Raw genomic sequence first — 12,412 nt, forward strand, 5'->3', positions numbered from 1 at the left:
AGAGGTACATAAAAATTATACAAAACGGACCAATTTGTTTAGAATGTCACATTGTAGCTACACAAAATTTGCTGAATAAATATTATATTACTCTATTTTATTCACATTGATAAAATTAAACAATATTATAGCCAATTTTTGCTGTAGTTTGGTTTGTTATTTGAAAGCTTTCATCAATGTATAGGTGGAAGCGAATTTGTTGTAATTTCTTAAAAAAAGCTTTGATTTTTTAAAAATACATTTTTTTAAACGATATTTTTTACGCGTAATGATAAATATTATTTTATTATTTCGCTGCGATACGTCGTTTTAGATTATTTAGTGAGTGTGTAGGTAAATATATTAAGTGAATAGCCTAATATTATTTTAATTTTATGCAGTTGTTTGTCTGATAAAAAAGATGGCCGTGTGATAAACACTTTTCTTTTGAGTTTTGACAGATGTCTTGCGAGACATATTATTATTATCATGACGAGTCGTAATCCTACAACTCTCATGAGTGTCTCGAATGATGAACATTTTGATTTTTTATTTAAAATAGTACTTATAGGCGACTGTGGCACGGGTAAGACGTGTATAGTACAAAGACTCAAGTCAGGAAATTTTATAGAAAGACATGGAAATACTATTGGCGTGGACTTCTCCATGAAAACTGTAGTCGTAGATGGGAAAAAAGTGAAGGTAAAATGATTGGCAACATAACATGCTTATTTTCTATATCCAAAATCTGTTGATATATGCTTTGACACACTATAGCGATATTATCATAATAATATCTAAATAATATGTAGTCATCTAATTCAGTTAGAGTAGATTAGGGTTACTAATTGCAAAAGTTATGCACGTAATATGCATCCGCAAATCGATTAATCACAGAAAAATATCAATCCGTATTTGTCATACATATAGAATATGGTCTAATTACTTATCTATTACCTACATATTTTTAATGATAATATTATGACACCCCTTATCTCTATTCCTTGGAATTCATTTATTTTTTTATATATTAGTTATGATAATAATTTTATATGAAAATAAAGTACAGTATAACCTCGATATAATGGACCTTGGATATAACGGACTAAAAATATCCTGTAAAATGTGAAAATTGTTAAAAACATCCTATTACCTATATTATGTCATGTTTAAATCCATGTATCACCACTTGTAATCAATGTTCTGTGCATGATACCTTTCGCACTCGAATTCGAGTCATAATGCCGTCTTGAACGTAGCACTGGCATTCGCCGCTAATTCACACAGCTGCACAGCAGTTTAATTTGTTTACTCAAAGTGAATGAATGCATTTATTACTCCTTTTAATAAGTTGACAATGGTTAGAAGTAGATAAAGATGACCCTGGGTTTTACATTTTGACTGAAAGTGATATAGCAGATGAAGTTATGATCTTGGAAAATGAAGATAGCGAGGAAGAAGAAATAACACGGTAATTATGCCGCAGAGGTGGACACGAGCTTTTATAAATTTTTTTTTTACGAAAACAGTTTATTCCATCTAGACAATTATAATAAATACCTTTTTCTGTCGGCGAATCGGCTTTTCAATCCAATAATCGTTAATTGAAAATTGAAAATTTTCATACATTTTAATACACCATTATCACAAACTAAGATTATATGAGGTAATATTAGGTTGGGGTAGGTTAGATCAGGTTAGGTTAGGTTTGGACTAAAAAGAAAGTTGTAAAAACTCATGTCCACCTCTGCGGCACATTTACCAACAATACGCCCAAAAACAAAGTTGTCGCATCTCGACGATGTAATAAAATTTATTGATTATTCGTCAGATAATGAAATTTGACAATACGCGAGCCTAATACTACAAGGTTCTAAATGTTCGTCCTTGAAAAAACAAACTCAACAATGAAGTAGTATTCTAAGCTGCCACATTGTTACTTTTGTTTCGTCAAGGACAAACACTTAGAACCATGTAGTTCTCCACTCGCGAATATTGTAAGCAATTTTGTAATTTTAGAGAGTTAATTTTAAAAAAACACCAGACTTCAAAAGTGCAAAAACAAAACTTGATTCGTTTTTCAAAGCAGGATTACCGAAAGCAAGTGCGTCGACATCGAACATTAACATCACTCCACAACGGGTGTGTCTGGATATATCATTCTATGACGAATGAACAGGATTTGGTTTGTGTTTTATATAACGGACTTTTGGCATTAACGTACTCCCCGTCATCCGCATTGGTCCATTATATAAAGGTTCTACTGTGTATACTTTCCTCTTTTTTTCAAGAGGTTATATCCAACAAATGTAACTATGCCTGAGAGTAACGGAGTTGCTAAAAAAAAAACTTCCGTTTTAGTATGAAAATGTATTGAACAAAAAGCATTTCCCACATGGGATAAACTTAAATAACTTGGAATATAAAAAGAAGGACCCTTATACATTATTTCTGTTATGACATTTGAAATTATTTAGCAAGCACGTGAAGCATGGTTAAATTGGCAAACTCCACAAATTTGAACATCGCTCAGTTGCCATTCTGATTTTCTTATTCACACAATATGGCGGCAATATTTTGTGTCCATTGTGCTTACTTACTCGAGTGTAGCTTCTGACCCCCATAGTCCAGTGCATAAGGCACTGGCCTTTCATCCGAGGGCTCCGGACTCAATTCCCGGTGACATCCAATATATTTATGTGACTTTTTCAAAGCCTAGGTGTTATGATTGTTTCACTTCTATTACTAAATACACTACAGGCCTCATGGCCTGTTCTAGTGTTACAATAATATATACAGTCGAACTTGGTTATTGCAAGGAAGATGGGACCGACTGAATTTGCTCGTTATAAGCATTACTCAGTATATCAGAGAATAGGTATTTTTAAATGAGCGGCCACATAACACAAAAAGTTGCAATTCAAACAAGAATACACAATTAGAATTTTTCCCCGAAACAAGCATGGCATTCATAAACTATAAAAGAAGTTGTTTGTTGTAATGAATAGTGGTAGGTACCTACTGACGTCAGCTTGGATTTTTTACATGGCGTGGATACTTTTTTTATGCTGTCGGCCAATTAGACACTTAACTAGTGTCATAAACGTAATTCGACCCCGGCGGCATCGGTCTACGGTTGGATTTTATTGCTTAGGGTCGAAAATGTTTTTAAACGATGGACACATTGACAGTTTTAAGAAAATTTTTGACGATATTTTTGCTCGATATATCCGATAAGTAACTCGTTATAAAAGTGAATAAATATATGAAGAAAATCATAACATAATGTCAACGAATGTTTCCTCATTATATCCGATATCTCGCTATGTCCGTCATCGTAATAACCGAGTTCGACTGTATATTAATAATACACAGATTCTACACGATTTTTCAACTAAATAATACAGTAGTATTACTGGCTGCATATCTACTCATCGTGACAGTTGTCTTTTTATAAGCCCTGCAAATTGGCAAATAAATGTCATGGCAATAGTGTGAAGTTCTCTGCAAATGAACCTGCAATGCAAAGTCACTTGAGGTTAATTTCATACATTTAGTTTCCATCTGTATAGGAGGTTTTCAACATATTTGGATAAAATTTTATCGCAATAAGAATAAATACATAGTGCACAGTACAATAGTGCAGCACCCTTTTTAATATTTATCCAAATGAGAAGGAGCGTGAAGAGTCTTCAGACATAAACCGAGGTAGTTAGACAGTGTAGGAAGAAAGTCAGCATCTTTTGGGCTTTGGCGATTGTCCTAACTTGTGACTGACAGACGAGATTTAAGATCTTACGAAATATGGTGTCAGAAGTAAGTTTGTATTTATCTGAAAAGAAAATTAACTTAACATTTCTCTTTTTAGCTTCAAATATGGGACACGGCCGGCCAAGAACGGTTTCGTACCATCACCCAAAGTTACTACCGATCTGCCAACGGAGTTATTATAGGTATGGGCATTTAACCTTGTATAATTCAGTAGTCATCAAACTTTTTCGTTTCACTGCGCCCGTAGTGTTTAAAGATTTTGTTACAGTACCCTAAAAACTATGAATTAGTGGGTGCGTGAAACTGTTATTTAACACCCAGTTTCTCAAATCTTGGAATTGACAAAGTTACTCCAAATTCTCTCAGTTCTTAACATGTTTCTATAGTGAGTACTCCTGATCCGTGTCACGGACAAGTTAACTCGCCAAAGCATGTATGCCGCGTCAGGCTACGGATGAGTTAACTCGCGGGTTCATGTAAATGTCATAACTTCTGAATAAAGATTCTGTGTATATTTTCTAAACAATATTTATCATTCTAGTGTGAAAATATTCACGATAAACTCGATAAACATGTTGTGTTGGTAAGTTTTCACAAATATTTGTCATTCTGTTCCTATTTCATGTTTTTTAAGGGATTTATTTTATTCCAAAAATACCTGGCCTACTTTTTGGTTTTACCAAAAGAATTCATTCAATTGTTGTTTGTTTTTAAGACGATAGCTATTTCAGTATTTATGGTTTTTTATTACTCAAGTATCTTTGATAAAAAATTTCAAAACCTTGGAGGCTTGAAAAACTTTTCACGTATTACTATTAATGTTTCAGTCCTGTGCCTTTATTCCAATCGATCCACGCCTGAGATTAGCGAGTTATTATCACTTTTTTACTCGTGATGGGTACATTGGAATAAAGGCGCTAGTTTAATTATTATAACCAAATTTAATGTTATAACAGCCTTTGGTCACTGAACATAATGTTGTACACTTTTTTTAGTTTATGATGTCACAAAGAGGTCATCATTTCTGTCGCTTCAACGGTGGATAGACGAAGTGCGAAGGTACACTTCTACCAAGGCCTTGCTGCTTCTAGTCGGCAACAAATGTGACCTGTCTCAGTCCAGGGAGGTGGAATTCTCCGAAGCCGAGACGATGTGTCGCTACATTCCTGAGATTATGTTCGTGATGGAGGCATCAGCTAAAGATAATACCAATGTCGAAGACGCTTTCATGTGTCTGGCAACGGAACTGAAGGTATATTAAGACCGATATTTCTAATAATAATCTTTATCTACTTATGCCAAAATAATAACGATTCTTGAAATATTGCAAGTACTGCAAAATATAATATGTACTTCACTACTAACAAATTTTACAATAATGACTGATGCAAAATGGTCAAAGATGGAATGTTTGAGGTAGCTTTGAGAGTTGAAATTTGAAACTTTGTCAGAAAGATGTGTATTCAAAATTCAAATTGAAATTTATTATTTTTAACATTGTGAACAGCGCTCGAAATGGAAAAGTTTACGAACCAGAGCGCTCGAAAATTTTCTGAGGATATTAACATGGTTATCAAATTTATAAACATAAGTGTGCTAGATTTTTTTGCCATATCTAGCTCAGACGGTCAAATTATTTTGTCCACGAGACGGAGCGATAGCTTTACAGATTTCACGAACCGGAACGGCGCTCCGGTGTGTTCCGGTCCATTTTGAGCCCTGATTGTGAACATTACAAATTCTAAATTTAAGACATTCACAACATGACATTTAAAAACAAAGAATTAGTATTAAAACAATGTAGAGAAGAAATAAATATATGCAGTATCACACAAAACAGCATGAAAAGTAAAGTAAAAGGTACAAAAATCATAAAAATTATGATGCCATGTTATCTATCATCACATAATAAATAACATATTAATACCATGAAAGGTATAATGGTGGTTCTTTAATAAAACCTTATTTTTACTATAACTTTATAACGTTATATAATTACCTATTATATTCAGTAAACTTTTTACATTGTGGTTTGCAATTGATGCGTAATTTTGGAGAAATTGCAACATTTTGTGTTGTGTATTTGCCGTATGATAAGTTTATAATATTTCCCACGGTGGCCGAGCGGTTAACGCGTCGGCTTATAATGTCGTGGGTCCCAGGTTCGAATCTTGGGTCTGGCAAAAATGCGCATATTGTTTTTCAAAGTGTTTGGAGTCAGAGTGTGGACCTAATAGGTTGAGCAAGTGACTAACATTCATTTCTCATAAAAACAAAAATCTGTTGATACAAACCTCTACTCTGTGGAAGCCCATTATGATCTTCTTAGAGCCGAGCCACACCGGGCGACTCTGGTCTCGAGACCACTCGCTGAGACCAGACCGATATATGCTTGCTTGTGCGACTACTGGGCGACCAGGTGTGGCATGGTCCATATAACTGCATACATCGGTCTGGTCTTGGCGACTGGTCTCGAGACCAGAGTCGCCCGGTGTGGCTCGGCTCTTAGGATTGGACATGGTCAAAAAAAAATATACATTTATGTATCTTATGATGTTTAGTATATTATTATCTCGAGTTCTATATTTCCCAAAAACAAATTAGTAAAACTAAAATGTCAATTTATAATATAAAAATGGTTTGACTATGAGGGCTACGAGAGTATGCATTTATGTATCTTATAATGACTCCCCACCAAGAATGAACATTGAACAAAAATAGTTTGATTGTTTTCTCCGTTTAATATTTTGCAATGTTACATTTTCAGAGGCGGCACGAGAGTAGCGAAGTGGAGAATACCGATGAAGGTTACCTGACCCTCGGGAGCAGTAGTAGCATTAGCAAATGCAGCCTTTGCGGAGGCGGAGGGAGCAGTAGCCAAACCACACAATGACGCACTGGAGTACCGTGACAAATGTAATAATTTAAAACATAACCTACAAAAATAGTACACAAAGTACAATCAATGGTCTTTAGGTGAATCGGGTACAAATTTTATACGACTTCATCGAAATACTACATTCACTTCGGGCGCCATTTTGAAAAACACATTAATTTTAGAATTATTACTTAACCTATTCACACCGATCAAATACCAAATGTGATGTATTTTAAATTTAGTAAAATAGAAGAGGCATATTAAGAATCTATTTAAAAATGTATTGGATTTAGATCTTTTACAATATAAGTATATATTTTTTCTCACAAATTATTGCTATATGCTAAACTTTTTGCCGTTCAGTGTTTCCCAAACTTAAAATATGCTAATACCTCTTCAGGACACAGATTTTACAGGCACTTTTGATGACAGATTATGAGTCACTTTAAAATTTTACTTTTTGCTTCTGATATCAAGGTATTTTTTACTGTGTCAATGATATCTGTCTTTGTCTAGTTTTTTCTTATTTCCAAAACTATAATAAGTAATTCTGATAAAGTCATGGTATAAATATACGACCTTCATCAACATAATAGATTTCGGATATCTCTTGTGATCTATAAATACATAATGCTGTCGAAATGATTTACCAAGTTGATATTTTTATCGTAAAATCAAGTTTTGATTTGAGTAGGTATATGTATCTATTAACCGTGGCAAATGTTCCATTCGTTGTCACTCCGATGTGTATAATGCTGTTACATATTATTGAAACTTAATTATGTGTCATGTCCGCCATTTAAATTAAACATGTGCCAAATTTGTACAGATGTCTGTTTACGGCCTGTTCAAACCGTACTGCATCGCCTCGAGGCTTTCACTAATAAAACAATAGCTTAAATTAGACCTGGGCAGACTTTTATAGGCTAATCTATCATTTATTTATCCCGTATGACAAATCCTACTATACTTGATATTTCAAATTTATTTGAATCTCATTATTAATTTTTTAATAATCTATGTATTCAACAGTTATGTAATTTAAGATTCAAACACATTATGATCACATTGTGTGCTGTCACAGTAAGGTGCCACTACGGAAAAAAGTGTGTAATGTCGTTTTCTTGGTATTTAAAATGTTATCAGACTGATGCTCCCATCCCGTAGCACATTTGAACCTTTAAACGAATATTGTCAGTTAGCAAAATCTGCCGAAATCACCAGAACAACAATGAGGCCACCTCACGCGTATCGCGCTAGTCATTGAATGTTTTTGTCTATTATCTGCAGGCCTACACATTTTCGACTTGCGTCATTCTTTGTTTTTAGTGGTTTTCTGTGTGGATTTTATATTAAATTATTATCTATGTCTGCTGTTTACGTCTATTATCTATGATCTGCAGGTTGGCTTCGGTTCAAAATATCTATATTATATGCAATATTACAAGTTATTTTAATCTACGCACACGCAGAAACTGTTCAAATTAACTGAAATTATCATGAATAATAGTTTAAAACACTGATATATTTAGAGTTGGCACTCTCCATCATTGAATTTGTAAAGATGGTGATCATTCAAAATATTCTGCGGAATGACGAAACCATAGACTAAATTTGTCACCGTGACGGCACATAACGTGATGATAATGTATTTGAAGCATTATTCAACAGGTGAAACATTGTTACGTAGTGCAGTTCTTTCGTATCTAATTGTAGCAACATTAGGAAACCTGAATCAATAATTCTAGTAGTAGATAATTCAAATTATGTAAGTCACATAAAGTTTTGGTTATGTTTTACTGGTTTATCCATTGAAATTCAAAATATTTATTATTATTTTTCATTATACTTGCAATTATTTTACGTTAAATGACAATAGTATGAAATTAACAGTTCTTGTGTGTCAAGAAAAAGGAGACATGTCAAAATACATGAAATTGGGAATACCGACCACTTTTAGAGTTATTTTATAAAGGAGCCGTGTGATAAGTCTGTAAGAATTACTTTTCTTTTTCCTTAATACATAACTTATCGTGCCATTCCTTACCATCAAAGCAAATGCTGTATCGTCTGCTACCCGGAAAAGTTCAGTGAAGCCGTTCTCGTACCTATCACGGAGTTTCTTAATCCACTAAATATGGTGTCGTCCTCTGCTACATTTTTTGTCATTAATCTTTCTTTGGATAATGAGTTAGTTCTCTATCTCATGATGTTGCTGCTGGTTTTGATATTACCGCAGAATCTTTAATCCTTCTTTTATTTGTTGACCTATTTTAAGGATACATCCATACAGCCACATCTCGAAGGCTTCGATTTTTTCCTGTAATTTAGCGTCCATACCTCCATGCCGTAGTAAAAGATTGGGAAAATTTAACAGCGAACTATACGCAGTCTCAAATCTAGGTTAAGGTCTCGATTGCGAAGGAGAAAAGTAACCCTTGCTACTTCTGACTTATTATTGTTATATGTATATATTGTTTTTTTTTTTTACTAATGGTGGTCGACATATCTGTTCCCAATTTATCATTGTATAATATGTAAATGAATCTCTGGTGTGGTAATATTTCAAAGTTGCTAATAATTTTATTAATATTAGTTTTATTGTTTCACATTGTAAATAACAAACTCATTAAATCTTAGTTAACTATATTTGTGTTTAGAATTGTACATTAACATAATACGTTATTGAACTTATATTTAATTTTTTAGTGTAATAACCACCTACATATTTCATAAAAACAAACCACAATCAACTAAACAAAACTCCTATTTTCTATTTTCAAATTTAGTCACCTCCCTACTCATCAGAGACAACGAAACAATATCAACCATAAACGATCATTCTGAATAATATAGGTAAAGAGGTAAAATAAATAATGGATGATAATAATAATAATAAAACTCCTACAGATTTTAATGAGATGTTTTTTTTCGAAACCAAATGAATTGGGTCACAAGCGTGTGTAATATAAAAATGAGAATAACTGATATTGAAATATTTAAAAATATTATCTATTGATTATTATTATATACAAAACACCCATATTATATTATTAATGAATAACTTAAATGACATAGAATTGTAAATATGTGCCTTAGTTCATAGTTATTAGATGTTGAATCTCTTTTAATATTCAGTGTACATAATAAAGATTAAAATATAATCTTATTCAACTATCAAAATATTATGATAGAAAATGATCTTGCATACTCTAATAGATATTTATTACTGATGTAAAATAGTTTTAGCGTAAACATTGTAACTTTCCTATCAAACCAGGATATATGATACGCAGACAGTTCATAATTTGAGACTACTGGTGTTATCCTAAATCTGTCAACTCGTCTAATCTGTGGTTTTAAGATTCAATAGTAGGATATAACATTGTAAACTCTCAATTACCCTGGTGCAGATTAGGGTTCTTTCACATAGTCACTCACTCTGGAGTAGAAGTTAACACATTGAGCTTCTAATCGGGGGTTCATAGATAAATGTACGGTAAATGTATTTTTTAAGAGTAATATGAGACTTGTGGTCGAATGCAGAGACGTGATACTTATGTGAATAAGTTAATTTATGTATTAATATAATAATATACATTATCTGTAATGGGAATGCATCTTTGTGAGATAAACAATCTAATCTAATTGTCACTTTAATTTTTTTTGGCATTCCATAAAACGCATAAGCCTACTTATTTACATAACTATGCATACGGCCCTAAGTCTTTATTATCTAAAAGTGAAAAGGAACCCAGTCCTTAACTAATGCAGTTAAAAAATCTAACAATACTTCTTCTTAAATTTCTTAATATACATAATGGTAAAGGTTTACAGATTGAGAAGATTACAAAATGAGACATACAATAAGACCCTGTTAATTCGAAATCGACGGGACAGGAAGTCGAAAAAAAAAAATGAATTACTAAATACAAAATGTATGACAAAAAAACAGTAAAACTTGAAAAAAAAGTTTACTTTTTGTAAGTGATTTACGTCAAATTTCGAATTAAGCATGTTCGTATTAACGGGGTTTTACTGTAACATACTATAATATGATAATTTATTGATTTTATATTTCGATTGATTCGGGTTAAACCATTAGACTTTAGACTACAGCCATAAGATTTGAACGAATCTAAGAACTGTCTTATATTTACTATGTGAAATGTCAATTGTTAGTGTTTCATAAGGTAGGTACTCAAAATACTTTTAAAGAACAAAATATCAGTTTGCAATATCAAATATAAGAATCTCTACTTTCTAGGACTTGTGATTTCATTATATTATATATTATAAGATTTTTTTGTCCTACATACGTTAATAACTCTTTAATAAATTAAACTGAGCAGAATGATTTAACTAATAAATATGTGTGTGAAAAAATTCTCTAAAAAAAAAAAAAGTCTAAAATGAATACATTTCAGGAGAGCTAAAAGAAGATTGTTTTTTTTAATGTGAATTTCTATGTTTCTTTGTGAAATTTACTAGCTTGGAGCTGTTGATTCGATTCATCATTTTCTCATATCGTCACCTTACTATTAACTTATTGACTGCGGAGCTTTTAATTACTATTTAATCACCGCATTTAAATAACATGCTAATTATATCGAATGGCCATTTAATTAATGTACAACAGATGTGCTGTCCGCGTTGAAAGAACTAAGGCATTGTAAGTCCGATATTATGGAATAATAAGGTTCGTTCAACAAAATTTAAACAAAAAAACATTTTAAATCATATCAAAACATGGGTTATCTAGACTAGTATGCTGTCCGTCTATCGGCAAATTTTAAAAACTCGAGGTCTCATGGTTTCAAAAATGGAATTAAAACCTCGTTATTTCACAACCAGTGTTAGCAGATTCATCGATTAGAGAGGTGTTCAAAATATTGTTTTTATTACTTTTTTTCTTCCCCACAACATTCTTCACAAACAAACTTGCGAGGTTTTAATATAGTAAGGTGTATATTATGATTAATTTGACATTCAATTTTTAAGACTTATCCCCCCTTTCCTTTAGCTTACAGATTAATGTAATAAGTCTGGGGGTATAATATGTGTTTGTATCACGGATTAATTTGTTTGTTACATCTGTTTTTCAATTGTATCATAAATAATGTTTCTTTGTGTAATGCGTTAAGTGATAAGTGATAAGAATTTTACTGAGCAGTGATATGTAACATTTATCACAATGTTATGACTAATAAAATGCTCTGCGCAATTTGATAATGCTTGTGCACACAAAATTCAGCAAAATATTATTTTACAATTTGACCTCGCACATACAAAATTGATAAAAGAAGTCAAAGAATTTGTCATGACGCATTATTGAAAATGACATGTGTAGAAACTTAATAGCATTATGTATTAATCTCTATGAATGACGTTTTTAACACAAATTATTGAATCGTTTTACTTAAATATTATTGCAAATTATATTTAGTACTTATCAGGTTTATAAAATGAATTAATATTTCTATTTAAAAAAAAATCATATCTTACATTAATAGGCAAGTCGAGATTGGATCCGTGGTCGTCATCCGTAGTAGGGAACCGTTTGGTAGAAATTTAACCCACAACCATTGTATTGTCCAAAAAATAATCCTTATTATTCCGAGATGGACAGTGTTTTCAATGGAGCGGTCTAATTCATTTTTTTTATGTTTACAATATCTCATCTGACTTAGCCCTATACTTAATAGACTAACATTTGGTGTCGGATTAAGCCTCGAATATGATTTATCGATTGAACTCTAACCATTGATACCCAACTGGTTTTGG

The 12,412-nt window shown here is 32.3% G+C and overlaps 1 protein-coding gene across 1 annotated transcript; it reads left to right on the forward strand.

Moving 5' to 3' along the window:
- Positions 1-401: 401 nt before the first annotated feature.
- Positions 402-8,533, forward strand: Rab19 (RAS oncogene family member Rab19). Its single transcript, XM_085943441.1, has 4 exons — positions 402-681; positions 3,848-3,932; positions 4,746-5,002; positions 6,518-8,533. The coding sequence occupies exons 1-4, from the start codon at positions 469-471 to the stop codon at positions 6,641-6,643; spliced, it is 681 nt and encodes a 226-aa protein (XP_085799567.1). The 5' UTR covers positions 402-468; the 3' UTR covers positions 6,644-8,533.
- The last annotated feature ends 3,879 nt before the right edge of the window (positions 8,534-12,412 follow it).

The sequence above is a fragment of the Rhyacophila brunnea genome, unplaced genomic scaffold (assembly GCF_057557595.1).
Source record: "Rhyacophila brunnea isolate RB1 unplaced genomic scaffold, BYU_Rbru_1.0 scaffold_16, whole genome shotgun sequence".
Classification (NCBI taxonomy): Eukaryota; Metazoa; Arthropoda; class Insecta; order Trichoptera; family Rhyacophilidae; genus Rhyacophila; species Rhyacophila brunnea.

Coding starts and splice junctions, on each gene's coding strand:
- Rab19 (XM_085943441.1), top strand. CDS start 469: ATGACGAGTCGTAATCCTACAACTCTCATGAGTGTCTCGAATGATGAA. Junction 682..3,847: donor TAGATGGGAAAAAAGTGAAG/GTAAAATGATTG, acceptor TTCTCTTTTTAG/CTTCAAATATGGGACACGGC. Junction 5,003..6,517: donor GTCTGGCAACGGAACTGAAG/GTATATTAAGAC, acceptor TTACATTTTCAG/AGGCGGCACGAGAGTAGCGA.